This window comes from Schistocerca cancellata, chromosome 7 (genome assembly GCF_023864275.1).
Source record: "Schistocerca cancellata isolate TAMUIC-IGC-003103 chromosome 7, iqSchCanc2.1, whole genome shotgun sequence".
NCBI classification, from domain to species: Eukaryota; Metazoa; Arthropoda; class Insecta; order Orthoptera; family Acrididae; genus Schistocerca; species Schistocerca cancellata.
In genome coordinates, this window is record NC_064632.1 from 343,291,819 (window position 1) to 343,307,970 (window position 16,152).

The following is a 16,152-nucleotide window of genomic DNA, read 5'->3' on the forward strand; positions in this document are numbered from 1 at the left end:
AGTACCTCCAACAGTGGCTCTAGGAGGCGGCACAGTGGCTGAGTAACACTGCACGATGACTGCACATGCGCATTCTGCACCACGTGCCACCTGCCACACGAATCTATGTAGGCAGTCGCTACCCAGTACCCACTCTCATTCAGCTCTGGCTCCGCATGCAATTCACTTAACCCTTGAAATGTTTGTAACTGTGTTTGCCTTGGGCGTCCCAAACATTGTACTCGTTGTGAAACCTTGTACATGTGATCTGTAAATGGACTTTTTATGGAAGTGACATTGTTGTTCTGTTGTGAGAAAGAACAAAATTGGCAAAGACTGTAGGCATTTTTGTGTTCATTTTGCAACCATGGATCCTGCGCCTTAGTCTAATTTTACCGGACGTGTCGATAAAAGTTGTGCTCCAACTGTTTCTGCAACAGCAATTAGAAGGACAGAAATTCCAGGAGGCCTTGTTGTCTGCATTGCTCTCCTGGCAGTTGGCTGCAAATCCATTGCCGTTCTCATCATATGAGAAGTCAGCGGAGGAGTGGGGGACAAACAAGGAATGCCTCTGGCAGCATTTTGCCACATTTCGCATATCAGATCCAGCTGTGGTCAAATCCCTTTTCCTGCCATGAATCTCACGTAGTATGTATCAGCTTTTGTGCAAACTGACCCCTCTCATGGAACCAGCACACTTGATCTCATGATCTCAGATGAAGCGTGTACTTTGTTATCTACCTACTTTCACTGCCACTGCTGTCATTGCACTCCATGTGAAATTTTATCAATGTTGTTAACAACACAATCAATCATACCATGCATGGGTAGCTGGACTGCAAGGACGTAGTACGAGATGCCATTTTGAGACTCCTGTACAGAAGGAACCTTATGGTGAAGTGTTGATTATTCGGGGCACCCAAGTTAAGGAAGTGCATCAGAAAGCTCTACAATTTGAAGATCTTTCTTTGGAGGACACTTTAAAATTGGTCCAATTCTTCAAAGTGCCCCAGACCACTGGTTAGGTTTTGAGGGCTAGGTGGTGGCCACTGTTTCATACCCGGAAGAGGAATCTGACCCAGCTGAAGTAGCAAATGTGGCAAACACAGATCAAATGCCACTGGCCTCTGGCTCTTAAAAAAGGAAAGCAATCTTGCCCCCACCCCCAGGCACTTGTTTGTGTCATGCTTGGACTGTTTCAAAAACATATCAGAAACAACTGCCCCAATAGCTGACCACAGAGCGAAACATGCTGGAAGGTTTAAAAATGGTTCAAATGGTTCTGAGCACTATGCGACTTAACTACTAAGGTCATCAGTAGCCTAGAACTTATAACTAATTAAACCTAACTAACCTAAGGACATCACACACATCCATGCCCAAGGCAGGATTCGAACCGTAGCGGTAGCTCGGCTCCAGACTGTAGCGCCTAGAACCGCACGGCCACTCTGGCCGGCTGCTGAAAGGAAGCACATCTTGTATCAGTTGTCATGCTCAGAATAAACACATGCCACATCAGTACCATCTGGACATTAATGTGATTTTGTCAGAATCCTCCGACCCAGAATAGTTCCATCAGAAATTGTTCATTACATTCACTTTCTGCGACGAACACATTCTGCATGTCTGTTAAACTTTCAAACATATCTCCTGCTGGGAGCACTTCCCTACAATCCACACCTCACTGCTTGGTAGTATACAACAAAAGAAACATCCCACTTAAAGTCCAAATCACGACTGCAGCTTGACACAAACACACCATACGCCACCTTACCTTCTTTGTGGTTCACAGCTTGATGCTTTTTTCAGCTTCTGGATTTGTCTTCATGGACTCTACCTAGCTGGTCTCAGAATGAATACAATTTCAAGAACTGGTTAACCTCTGTAAGGAATACTTGGAGATCTTCTCTAAGGGTTTTGGCAAAGCAGGAAACTTCGTGGTACACATCACCTTAAAATAGTTAGCATGCTCCTGCTTCTTCTGTGCATGGTCCATGCCCCTCGCATTACAGGACACCATCAAAAATGAGCTAGACATGTTGAAAGCCTTAGATGTCATTGAACTCATATTTGCAACTGAGTAGGCGACACCACAATTACGATAAAAAGCCATTTAGGAAACTGCACCTGTTTGGAGATTTTAAGGTTACAGTAACTTCTTAGTCAGACAGAGGCACGTATCCCATTCCGATACCTGATGAACTTTTCTCTGGGCTCACAAGAGGACAGTATTTTTCAAAAATCGATCTCACTGAAGCTTGCTTGCAAGTCCTTGTTGCAGCACGTTAATACAAACACCCTTTCCCATTTCCTGATGAGATCCCAACCTAGAGGTCGACCAAGACAAGATAATGTGCTTCCATATGCGTGACGAGGCTCAACAGGTAGTCAATGCTTTTCTTATCATGGCAACGCATGTGGTGGCACTGATGGCAAAAAACATCATTTTACAACAGGTGTTGTGGTACATCCAAGAAGGCTGGCCTGAACACATTTCCGGTTAGTACTCCAACACGTTGTGCCATTACTTTCACTTTTGCCACCCACTCATGCTGGTGGATGGTGTTACCCTCCTTATTACTGACCCATGCTCTCCCTAGTAGGACCCATTGGAACCTTTGAGGCCGACAGTACTGTGGCTCCTGCATTAGGGTCACTAAGACTCGCATACTTAACTATTTTCTCGGCCAAAGCAGTCAGCTCAAACATTCTGTGCACAGCTTTTCTCAATGTGAACAACAAGCGGCAGTTCAAAAATGGTTCAAATGGCTCTGAGCACTATGGGACTCAACTGCTGAGGTCATTAGTCCCCTAGAACTTAGAACTAGTTAAACCTAACTAACCTAAGGACATCACAAACATCCATGCCCGAGGCAGGATTCGAACCTGCGACCATAGCGGTCTTGCGGTTCCAGACTGCAGCGCTTTTAACCGCACGGCCACTTCGGCCGGCAACAAGAGGCAGTGTCCCACCACACATTGTCTGCCTGGAAAATGCCCTCCCACTGTGGGGGGCAGGTTCATGTTGATTTTACGGGACTGTTCTTGGATATTACCTGGCTGACTCATTGATGTGCACTCAGAATTTCTGTATGCGGCCAACTGTGGGACCACAAGTGTGAAAGCGACAGCCACCATGCTTGGTAGAATATTTGTTACTGTAGGTCTTCCACTGACAACAGACTGCAACTGCAGTCTCAGGTTACCAGTGAGTTCAGCCACCGCAACTGTGTCAACCACGTACTGTAACCACCTTTGGTGGTGACAAAAGGCTGGGGCACAATTTTCGGCATAGTTGTGGAAATATGTGGCTGATGCTTCTCTGGTTGAGGTCCTATGTTTTTTCTTTGAGTTCATGTATAGATCGACTCTGATAAGGGAAAAAGAGTCCAGCAGAACTCCTTCATTGTCATCAGCCCCACAAACTTTCAATCTAATGTTGCTGTTGCCATTGGGGCCATCCATGATGCCGTCTCTTCATTTCCAGCCAGACACATGCTTTTGGGTGCAGGCATTTGGCTGCTAGGACATGTGTATTCTGGTGGTCGTACGGCCGCAGGGGGTCTGCTGTGTATTCACCCTGGACATCGGGGACTGAACAGTGATGCATCACTGAAATCAGCTGCGCCTGCGGCAGGGTGTCCAGTCGCTCCCTCCTCCAGACCGTCTCGTGGTTGCCTGCTGTGATGTCACCACCAACCTCTGTTTCTTCCCTGTCACATCCTCTGCTCCCTTCCCTCGTGCTCCAGGATTGTTCCTGCCTTTGGACTTTCCACCCAGTCTGACACCCACAGCCCCTTTCTCACCTTTTTCTATTTGTAGGCCACCCAAAATGGACCGGATGTGATAGAGGGTCAGGCATACGCAGAGGTCCTGTTGGAACCACCGCTGTCATTACTATTCTCTTCCATGCCAGGACCTGATGTGGACATGGCGTGAGCTCCGCTACCTGGTGCGAAGATGCAGCGATGCTGATCATATTCCAGGTGGGGACTTTCAAGCTGTAAGCTCCTGTCCATCCTGACCAGGAGCTGGTGAATCCAGAGAGGCCGCCCAACACCCCCGATGGGATCGGCCTGGTTTGCAGCAGTGCTCGGACACCCGGCCAGGCATTGGCTGCTGCACCAAGACCCAGCTTGTCGCTCCTCATGGATAAACCGTTGTGGTAACCTAATAGACTATTGACTAGACGTCGGGCACTACCTAATGTCTCCCTGATAGGAGGCGGCACAGTGGCCAAGTGATACCGCTTGATGACTGCACAGGCACATGCAACACCTCCTGCTACAATCACCTATGTAGGCGATCACCGCTCTCATTCAGCTCAAGCTCCGCATGCAATTCACTTCATTAGTGAACTATCTTTGCCATGTGGCATTCCAAACATTGTACTTGATGTGAAACCTTGTACTTGTGATCCATAAATATACTTGTTCTGGAAGTGGTGATGTATTTTTATGTTGCAAGTTATAATGACTATCTAAATAGCTGTAGACAATTCTGGTCACTGGAATCAATGAAATCCAAAGCAATCTGAAGAGTGCACATCAACTAAAAAAAATCTGTTTGCAACAGTCAAAATGGAGAGATGACAATCACAAATTTCTCAAGTGATATTCCCATAAAAAATTTAATTTCATTTTTGCAAGGAGTTCATAATGGCTGAAATAACAAAATATGTTTACATGCCAGCAAGAAGGGAAATGTTGAGAGCCAACTGTTAATGACACAAAATGTGCGAATGAACATAAAAATGTAAACCAGAAAGATCTAATGCCATGTGGAGGAAAGAAATCGTGCATTGTCTCATGCTGGTTAAAGATTTCTTTGTGGTGAATAGCAGTCAAGAATTATGTTTAATGCACTGCTATGGTACATGTGAATCCATGGAATGTGGCAATTAAACTAATTTGCGATGGGGGAAAAACAAAGAGACTACAAGCCAATTGTATAAACGCCACTGACTGGAGATCAATTTTGACCTTACTTTAAATACTGAACTCTGTTCAGGAACCTGTTCTGTTGGGTAACACTAAATTATGATCAACTGAATGAGATTCAGAGTTGATTTAAATTTGCAAGTAACAGACTTAGTAACACTGCTAAAATCAGCATTCGATACAATTATCGCACTTCGACTACAGATATTAACTGTATGTTGTAGATGCATGGTATTCATTACCAAAGATGCCATGTTGAAAGATGGCAGGAAATAAGCAGAAACACTTGTGCTCTTGAAAATTCTTTACAGCCGAAAACAATTAGTGCTGGAAATCATATCTGGCCAGTAAAAAAGACAACATATAAGGGGGGAAAAAATGATGTTGTTACCACTGCTAACAAAGAAAGGGTGTGGAAAGGACATGGCATTATTTTTAATTCAGAGAGCTTGGAGCAAATTGTGACTGGATAAGTTTGAAAATGTGTACAGATTAGAGACAGGAAAATTTCGTGATAACGATACCATGAAAAATATTGCAAAATTAGCAATTTTTAATGAAATATCTTGAAATTGGGGATTTTTATGAATTATTGAAAAACTGGTGATTTTTACAAAATATCAAGAAATTTGTATTCTCATATTTAAAAAAATATTAAATATGAAAGGAGCAGTATGCAGATTTTTGTAATTGCTAATTATTGAATGTTGAAATTCCATTTTGAAATGTACAATATTAAAATGAATGAAAATTTTCCACGTAACTATGATATGATATGAAACTAGAGGGGTTAATAAAAAAAAGCGGCACTGGAATGGGAAAAAAATTACACTAGAAAAGGAAGAAAAACTGAAACTAGAGGAAAACATCAAAATTGACAAAAAGCAAAGAATCTGACAAAAAATAACACCAAATTTGGCAAAAACCACTGAATTTGCCAAAAATAGCTGGAAAAAATAACAGAATTTGGAAAAAAATAACTGACAAAAAATAAAACCTGAGATGTCGGAAAGTAACTCCAGATGCGGAAAAGTGCCCTGAATTTGGTAAAAAAATAATGTCACGTCGATAAATTTTTTCTGGGTTTGTGACCGCATTGTCAATATGTAAAACTACCGATCCTTCGGTCACTGTTGCCAGTGACCTTCAGAGCATTTAGTCAAACAAAAACAACCTTAAAAAGGTCACTTGCAACAGTGACCAAAACGTGGTACTTTTACATATTGACAATGCGGTCACAAAGCCACAAAAATTTTACTGAATGTGACAATGGCTGTGGAAGCCTACATTTAAAAATAACTTTGAAAAACAGCGAAACTCGCTAAAATAGCACCAAATTTGGCAAAAGAGCAAAATTGGCACAAAAACTCACAACTGGCAAAAAAAAAGGAGGCAATAGAAATGTTACATCAGATCTGGCAGAAATTAACACCAAATTTGGGTAAAAATAACACCAATATTGGTAATAAAATAAAACAATTTTTTCCTGTCCCTGATTATAACATCAAGAAATGCCTCAAGGAAGCACTCACATATGACAAGACAATTTTTAAGACATACTTTACAACTGTTATATTGTAAGTTCATGTAACTAAGTGAGTAATGTAAATTTGAGCAAAAACTGGGTCAAAACTTTTAACTGAAGAAATGCATAAAACGGAGGCAGTAATTTCATGAGGCTTACAGTTAGAGAAAGTGGACAAAAACTAACTGCAGTCCTGAAGCCACTGTTCATTCCTACTTCCAACCCCTACACTGATGATGTGAATTTTCATTCGGAAGTAATAGAGAGTGGCTTTCGTACATTTTAATAAGCCCGGATTAATTTTTGAAATGAATTTGCTGTGTAAAAGGAAGTTTACAATGTCATCTGTTATGTTTTTGTTCATTTCTTGTTCTGACACAGATTTAAACACTGGAGGTTGCAGTTCATTTGCAATGTCAGTAAAAATTGGAGACTACTAATGGCAAACAAAAATTTTTTCGAGAGAATGCTTATATTGTGCTGGTAAGAATGACAGTAAAATTTAACTGTGACTGCAATACATAATGTATTTTGAACTAAAAATAATGTAATTGCAGGCAGAAGCAGAACATGCAATCCAGGATTCTGTTATAAAAGATGTATCATAAAGAACCCCACTTTTGAGTGCATAGCATCTGTGAATATGTATGAAATATGATATTGCTAAAATTCCCTCCATGACTCTGTAGGCACACACTTATCCTTTCGAAGATGTTTTCAGTTACTTTTCGGCATTCTTGGACTTTTAGTTTAGAAACTGGATGCTAAATCTTGGCCTTGAGCTCTGGAAATGACTGGGTTCACTGTTATACACGACAATCCAAATACTGCCCACAGAAAAAAATCACATGGTGTCAAATCCCAAGACCTGGGTGGTTAGTTCACATCACTGTTACGAGAAATCACCCAGCCAAGGAAAATTTCTCACACCAGGTCCATTGTTGCATTTAATGTGCAACAGGTGAAGTAAGACATGTCATTCTAGGAATGAAATGTCCCACTTCCCTGCTTTCCATTGGCCGATGAAAGATGTTTGCTAGTTATGGTAGATAGTAGGAAGCACCTCATTCTCGGGATGTGTCTTATGATCCGTGCAGATTGGAGTTGTACCAAACCTGCACTATCGGTAAGGTGAGCTGCGAACGGCCACTTCTACCTGCTGGATGGGGTTGACTGCTCTTTAGTTCAGCAGGTGAAGTGCATACAGAGAACGTGGCCTCCATGATGTCAAAGACATGCTCACCACAGAACAAATTAAGTTGAAATATATTTATACCAATTGTTATTGTCTTGATGGACGCTTCAGACATACGTTTTAGAATGGATGTAGATGTACTTGCTCTGTTATGGTCTAAAATTGCATATTATGGGCAGTACATCGAGCTCAAACTATCTTGGTGTGTTATTCCAGTGGATACATTGAACAATGGAAGTCTCTTTCAGCATCTTTCAATGCAAAAGGAATAGTCCACTGAGAACAGCTAATCCATAATTAAAGGAGCATTGATTAGCAAGACCCTTAGGATGCAAAAGGTAGGGAGGAAGAAGATTTATTTTTATTTATTTATTTATTTTATTTTTAATTAAGTGAGAAGATACATGAAACTTCCTGGCAGATTAAAACTGTGTGCTCGACCGAGACTCGAACTCGGGACCTTTGCCTTTCGCGGGCAAGTGCTCTACCAACTGAGCTACCGAAGCACGACTCACGCCCGGTACACACAGCTTTACTTCTGCCAGTACCTCGTCTCCTACCTTCCAAACTTTACAGAAGCTCTCCTGCAGGAGAGCTTCTGTAAAGTTTGGAAGGTAGGAGACGAGGTACTGGCAGAAGTAAAGCTGTGTGTACCGGGCGTGAGTCGTGCTTCGGTAGCTCAGTTGGTAGAGCACTTGCCCGCGAAAGGCAAAGGTCCCGAGTTCGAGTCTCGGTCGAGCACACAGTTTTAATCTGCCAGGAAGTTTCATATCAGCGCACACTCCGCTGCAGAGTGAAAATCTCATTCTGGAGAAGATACATGTTTGCCCAGAGCAATCAATGTTAACAACAGAACGTTTAACAGTGTACTTGGATTAATATAAATAAAATATTAAAGAAGAAGTGTGTGTCAGTTTTAGCAAGTAAAAGAAGACACTGTATAAGTGATAGGAAGATGTGAATTGCAATTGTCCACATCAACTGTCAACCATTACAACACTGTGCCTATTTACGGAATAGCAGACATGAGTCACATACACGTTTGGAGTTGCAACCCTGAATAGTTACATGTTTGGAGAAGAGTGCTGGCATTGTGGCAGTAGCTTAACTCCGCATGCAATCTATAGTGCCACACTGTTACCTGTTGCACCACAGCAGTTTCAGTATCAGTCCAGTACAACTAATCTCCAAGATCTAATTAACAGGTGACACTCACTCATAAATTGTGTCCAGAGTTAGAATTGTTAATAGTAGTGATTTCAGGAGTTTATTTTAATAACAGTCTATGCCAGTTACCACGCATAAAATGGCAACGGGAGCACATGGTGTCTAAAAGACAGTTCTATTTGTTAAATTAGGGGAGATGCTCAAGGTACAAGTGAACAATAATAATAACAAAATTAGAGGAAACCCTTAAAGCTTAGAAGGAAACATTAAGTAATAAAATAAAGGAAACAATAAATGATGTTATGACAAAAAGTACTAGGATTACTACTTTACAAAATGTCAAATAATTTGCCAAAGAATTAACAAACTGAAATGAATGTGCAATGTGATAATGAAATCTATTATGATTTAAAAATAATCAATAAAGAAATCTCAGATACTAAGGGAAGAGTAGATATATTTGAACAAGGCAGGGCATTTAATGAAATTCTGAGTCCACATATTACACTGCCTAGTTTGGAAGAGCGGTTGCAGAAATTCGTATAACAAAAAGTAAAGGAGAGGATTGATTCCACTAGTATTACTCCCAATTCTGCAGGTGAATCTGCTATTAATCAGCAAGACTTACAAAGATTATGGAGAATGTAATGTAAATGATAGATAAAATATCTACTCACTAACTGGCAGCAGGGAAACACAAAAACTAAAGGGTTTAACTTTTACAAGTTTTCGGAGCCAGTGGCTCCTTCTTCTGAAAGAAGAGTTGAAAGGGAAGGAAGAGGGGTGAATGAAAAGGACTGGAGAGATTTCAGGAAAGGGGTACAGTTCAGAAAAGTCACTCAGAATCCCGGGTCACGGGAGAGTTACCGGACGGGATGGGAAGAAAAGTGTGATTGTTGGGGACTGCATCAGAAGAGGTCACGTGCATGCTCTTTTACTCCTTAAATTGAATTGTTTACATTCCACCAGAAGTACCATAAAGATAAAATGTTGTACTTTATAACAAAATAGTGAAACCTCCAGTGCACAGTATCAACCAAGGCCTTCTCAGAGACGTAAAACAGCAGTTGCACAGGGAAGAATACTTTGTACTTAATATTTCTCAAATTACCACAAATTAAGTTTCTTGGCTTTTGGAGTAATAGTGGGAAGTAAAACCACAGCTGCCTCTTTGAAACATGCTATGGTGAAAGAAGACAATGCATGGAGTGCTTTACGAACTGCATCATGGTTCTTCAGTTTACTTTCTAATTTTTAAATTAGTTGATGTGGACGTATAAGTCTCTTTGCTAATTTTTTGATCAAGTTAGATTTTTCATATTTGTCTTGTGAAACAATAAGTGTGCTCTCACAATAAAATTTTAAGTGAATTTTTAGCTGAAGTAAACTCTACCACTGCATTGAAACATACCAATATATGGTCATCAGGACACGTGAGACATGGAGTGTTGATCTCAGGAGTCGGCCGGCCATGTTCACAGACTCATAAATTTTGCAACAATCTGATTTCATTTATCTGATCATTTTAGAACTACATTTATTATACTGATCCAAGTTCTGCCATTAATTACATTTCAACTTTAGCAAACATGCAGATACCTCCGTGGTGGTTCGCTTCAATTCTAGCAAGCATACATATACCTCTGAGGTGGTTCAACTGTTACTAATCGATACCTGAACATAAAACAAACAACTCTCATTTTGTAGCTGCAGGACACCTTTCAGAAGAAGTAAAACAATGTTTTCATTAGTATTTATGGAATGAACACTGCAAATGTTAGGAACATCTTCCAACTAATAATCTTCACGATATAAGCAACTTTATAAAAAGTGTTGTTACTGAATAGATTTTATGAATTTATACACTAAAAGCTATGTAAAACTACGTTGCAGTGAGAGAGGAGCAAACTAATATGTAATTCAATGTCGTCGTCCTGTAAACGCCAGCATGTTTTTGAAGGTAATCCACAACTTTTCTGTTTCTAATAATGGATGACTTAACCAGTACTTGTTGGCAAATCAGCCATCAGGGTCTCAGTTTTCCACCAGTTTTTGTCAGGCAGTTTTGTAACTATATTACACAGCAAACATGTAATTCTGAAAGAGAAATTTTGTGTCAAACTGAATTTCTTGAAATTTCTCTTGCAACTAACAAATCCTTAGTTACACTGTCAAGAGCTCAGCAAGTTGCAGTAAATTTTAGTGGAACAGACACTTGCAAATTCTTTTACACCCACTGCAGCATCGGAGATCACTGAGAAACGAAGATTAGTATTTGCTAGTAATTGTTACACCGTGTTTCATTTCAACATGTAAGAACACACAATTATCTAATGTGTTTTTCCAATAAAATCACTCATTGAGAGGGCATGCAAGCTACAAATTATGACCTCACTGTAGCACCTTTCGAATGTTAGCGACAGTAACCTGAAAGTGAGCAAACATTTTTAACAGCCACACTACGATGACTACCATAACATTCACACTCAAGTTTTCTTTAATAGATAAGCACATTCTCTTAGTTTTTACCTGCTGCTTATGCTTAGCATAATAAAAAACCGATGAGATTAGTTTTTGAGAACTAGAGAACTGTAAAACACCTTTACTCACACTCTTGAGAACATACCTCACGTAACTGCTGATCAGGTGAATATGAATATGCAGAGGAGCTGGCATGCAGAATTGGCAAAACCAAAGGATTCTCTCTGTCAGCCACCAGGCCAGTACCCTGGAATAATAGTGGAGGCAGGTCTTTCACAGGGCCTGTGATAGTAGGTGCTTCAATCAAGTTTGCTGGCTCTGCTACAATCAGTGTGTGCTGAAAAATTTATTACAGGATTTAGAATTTAAATAAGACTTTTGTGCTACAGTTCATTTGTTATGCTACATATACAAAGAATGAAATATATGTATTAAGAGCATTTTTAGCTTTTTTTAAAATAACTATCTCCACTCTTGATCCATTTGAGGACTTTTATAGGTGATAAATTTGTCAGGCCTGATATTGAGGGGCCAAGACCATGACAACTGTACACACAATATTAGGCAGACTTATGAGTTGTTATTTCACTGTAGCTGTATCCTCCCTTCATCTTCTGTACATGAACTTAAACAGGCTGTAACAAACTACACTTTTTTGTTGCTACATTGATGACAATGTAATATTATCTTCAGGTTCACTTACCATCCAAGTGAGAGTGTGTCAGATTATTTAACAAGGCTACGTAAATAGTATCCACATTCCTATGTAAGCAATCATATTCCCTCCTGTGTTTCAATTTAACCTCAGATGTCAAGTACAGAATGATAAGTCAGGAACTTGAGTTCATAAGTTTAACCATAGGTAAATTCGGTTATCAAACTAGAGGAAGGAGTGTCATCATAATGGTTGATTTTATAACCTCTTTTTTTCATTCAGTTCTTACAAGAAGTGAAGAATGTGATATTTCTTACAGTGTGGAGCAATGTATGACAGTTTGGGGAGACATGGAACCATGACAAGCAGCTTCTAGAACACACTTGCTAGAAAATGTGAGTGAATAAGCGAACACCCTTCTCGGAAGAATGACTTAACCAAAAAAGGCAAGCAAGCAAATAGTATGTCCCTTTGAAGCATATTTTAAAGCATGTTTCCACAAGAAACTTGGCTATTATAAATATGTTACTGATTCTGACATCAGCAGACACTGATAAAGAATTGGGAGGCCACTAAGTACTTCATTACAGGAAGGACATGCCATTTCTATACACTGAAGAGCCACCCCAATCTCTGTACTTCAAGTGGGGCTGTGCCAATAGAGTGCATCTTGCTGACAGCTTACCACTTTCATGTCACTATGCAGTGGTATTGTGCCACCTATCTAGGTACTGTTAAGTATCTCTCGATTGCTGTGCAGTCTTTGATGGTTTCCATGTCGCCTCTGCCATGCTATGAGTTGAGCCTCAACTATGCTACATACAAGTCTAGCAACTTGCATCAACTGACGAAGATCATGAGGGCCAAATGGTTTCAATCAATGAATGCAGTGTTTATTAAATTTGTTGCGAAAGCAAATAGCACGATTTAGCACTGTATCTATTAAAGCTCTACATAGTAGTAGCAACAGTACAAAATATTATCAAGTGTAATTGAGCTTTATAATGACGTACTCACTCTGCTATTTTTAATTGATAACATGTATGATGAGATAAAATAAATTATTCAGATTGTGAAGGGAGACGAAAATTTAATAGTCATGGGTGACTGGAATTCGATAGTAGAAAAGGGAGAGTAGGAAACATAGTAGGTGAATATGGAATGGGGGTAAGAATTGAAAGTGTCAGCCACCTGTTAGAATTTTGCACAGAGCATTACTTAATCACAGCTAACACCTGGTTCAAGAACCATGAAAAAGGTTGTATACATGGAAGAAGCCTGGAGATACTGACAGGTTTCAGATAGATTATATAACAGTAAGACAGAGATTTTGGAACCAGGTTTTAAATTGTAAGACATTTCCAGGGGCAGATGTGGACTCTGACCACAATCTATTGGTTATGAACTGTAGATTAAAACTGAAGAAACTGCAAAAAGGTGGTAAATTGAGGAGATGGGACCTGGATAAACTGAAAGAACTAGAGTTGTACTGAGTTTCAGGGAGAGTATAAGGGAACAATTGACAGGAATGGGGGAAAGAAATACAGTAGAAGAAGAACGGGTAGCTTTGAGGGATGAAGTAGTGAAGGCAGCAGAGGATCAAGTAGGTAAAAAGACGAGGGCTAGTAGAAATCCTTGGGTAACAGAAGAAATATTGAATTTAATTGATGAAAGGAGAAAACATAAAAATGCAGTAAATGAAGCAGGCAAAAAGGAATACAAACATCTCAAAAATGAGATCTACAGGAAGTGCAAAATGCCTAAGCAGGGATGGCTAGAGGACAAATGTAAGGATGTAGAGGCTTATCTCACTAGAGGTAAGATAGATACTGCCTACAGGAAAATTAAAGAGACCTTTGGAGAAAAGAGAACCACTTGTATGAATATCAAGAGCTCAGATGGAAACCCAGTTCCAAGCAAAGAAGGAAAGCAGAAAGGTAGAAGGAGTACATAGAGGGTCTATACAAGGGCAATGTACTTGAGGACAATATTATGGAAATGGAAGAGGATGAAGATGAAAGTGAGATATGACACTGCCTGAAGAGTTTGACAGAGCACAGAAAGACCTCAGTCGAAACAAGGCCCCGGGAGGAGACAACATTCCATTAGAACTACTGACAGCTTCGGGAGAGCCAGTTCTGACAAAACTCTACCATCTGGTGAACAAGATGTATGAAACACGCAAAATACCCTCAGACTTCAAGAGGAACACAATAATTCCAATCCCAAAGAAAGCAAGTGCTGACAGATGTGAAAATTACCGGACTACCAGTTTAATAAGTCACAGCTGCAAAATACTAACGTGAATTCCTTACAGACGAATGGAAAAACTGGTAGAAGCGGAGCTCAGGGAAGATCAGTTTGGATTTCGAAGAAATGTTGGAACATGTGAGGCAATACTGACACTACAACTTATCTTGAAGATAGGTTAAGAAAAGGCAAACCTACATTTCTAGCATTTGTAGACTTAGAGAAAGCTTTTGACAATATTTACTGGAATACTCTCTTTCAAATTCTGAAGGTAGCAGGGGTAAAATAGAGGGAGCGAAAGGCTATTTACAATTTGTACAGAAACCAGATGGCAATTATAAGAGTCGAGGGGCATGAAAGGGAAGCAGTGGTTGGGAAGGGAGTGAGACAGGGTTTTAGCCTATCCCCGATGTTATTCAATCTGTATATTGAGCAAGCAGTAAAGCAAACACAAGGAAAATTCGGAGTAGGTATTAAAATCCATGGAGAAGAAATAAAAACTTTGAAGTTCGCCGATGACATTGTAATTCTGTCAGAGACAGCAAAGGGCCTGGAAGTGCAGATGAACGGAATGGACAATGTCTTGCAAGGAGGATATAAGATTATCATTATCAAAAGCAAAACAAGGATAATGGAATGTAGTCTAATTAAGTCGGGTGTTGCTGAGGGAATTAGATTAGGAAATAAGACACTTAAAGTAGTAAAGGAGTTATGTTATTTGGGGAGCAAAATAACTGATGATTGTCGAAGTAGAGAGGATACAAAATACTAACGAAGAGATAGAGGGGCTGGCCAGTACTTACCCTCAGCTCAGTACAGCCGATAGCTACACAAAACAGAACAGAAAATTTACGTACCCTAGCTTTTGAAACTTTGTTCTGTCGTCAGGGAGGAGAAAGGGGGAAAAAAGGGGAAGAAAGGAAAGTGGATTCAGTTACTCACAACCCAGTTTTTGAAGTGACAGGGGAAAGGTGAACAGGGAAGGTAGCAAAGATGGAGGCACAGGTGTCAGAGGGAAGCCAAAGATATTCTACTGTAATTACTGTGCCAGCTTCAAACCAAAGAGGATGCATACAGAAGTAAAGAGGTATATATAGTATAAAGATAAACACAACTATGTAGGATGGAAAGATGCGTGAATGGCTAAAGAGAAAAGGGAAAGAGGAGAATATTGAAGAGTAAATGGGAGTGAGGTTGGTTAATGTAGGTTCAGTCCAGGGGGCTGACGGGATGAAAGGTTGTGTTGGAGTGCAAGTCCCCAAAAAATGTTCAGATGTGTGTGAAATCTAATGGGACTTAACTGCAAGGTCATCAGTCCCTAAGCTTACACACTACTTAACCTAAATTATCCTAAAGACACACACACACATCCATGCCCGAGGGAGGACTCAATCTCGGCCGGGACCAGCCACATAGTGCACGACTGCAGCACCTTAGACCGCTCAGCTAATCCCGCGTGGCGCAAGTTTCCATCTCCGCAGTTCTGAGGGACTGGTGTTGGGTGAGAGAAGCCAAATGGCATGTACGGTGTAACAGGTTCCTAGTTCCCTAGAATTATGCTGGAGGGCATGCTCCGCTACTGGGTATTGGACATTTCCCAGGCGGACAGTTCGTCTGTGCCCGTTCATGGGCTCAGCCAGTTTAGTTGTCGTCATACAAATGTAAAGGGCTGTGCAGTGCAGGCATGTCAGCTGATAAATGACATGTGTTGTTTCACATGTGGCCCTGCCTTGAATTGTGTATGTTTTACCAGTAGCGGGGCTGGAGTAGGCGGTTGTGGGGGGATGCATGGGGCAGGTTGTGCAGCATGGTCGGTTACAGGGGTAGGAACCGCTGGGTAGAGAGGGTGGTCTGGAAATATTGTAGGGTTTGACAAGGATGTTACGGAGGTTTAGGGGGGCGACGAAAGGCAACTCTGGGTGGTGTGGGGAGAATATTGTCAAGGGATGATCTCATTTCA

At 40.7% G+C, this 16,152-nt stretch overlaps 1 protein-coding gene across 1 annotated transcript in view; it reads right to left on the minus strand.

Annotated features, from left to right (window-relative positions):
• The window catches only part of LOC126092614 (dolichyl-diphosphooligosaccharide--protein glycosyltransferase 48 kDa subunit), a 41,125-nt gene that overhangs the window by 12,926 nt on the left and 12,047 nt on the right, over window positions 1-16,152 (minus strand). The window contains exon 4 of the mRNA XM_049908323.1: window positions 11,433-11,624. Coding sequence (XP_049764280.1) covers window positions 11,433-11,624 — 192 coding nt within the window. The remainder of the gene's footprint in view (window positions 1-11,432; window positions 11,625-16,152) is intronic.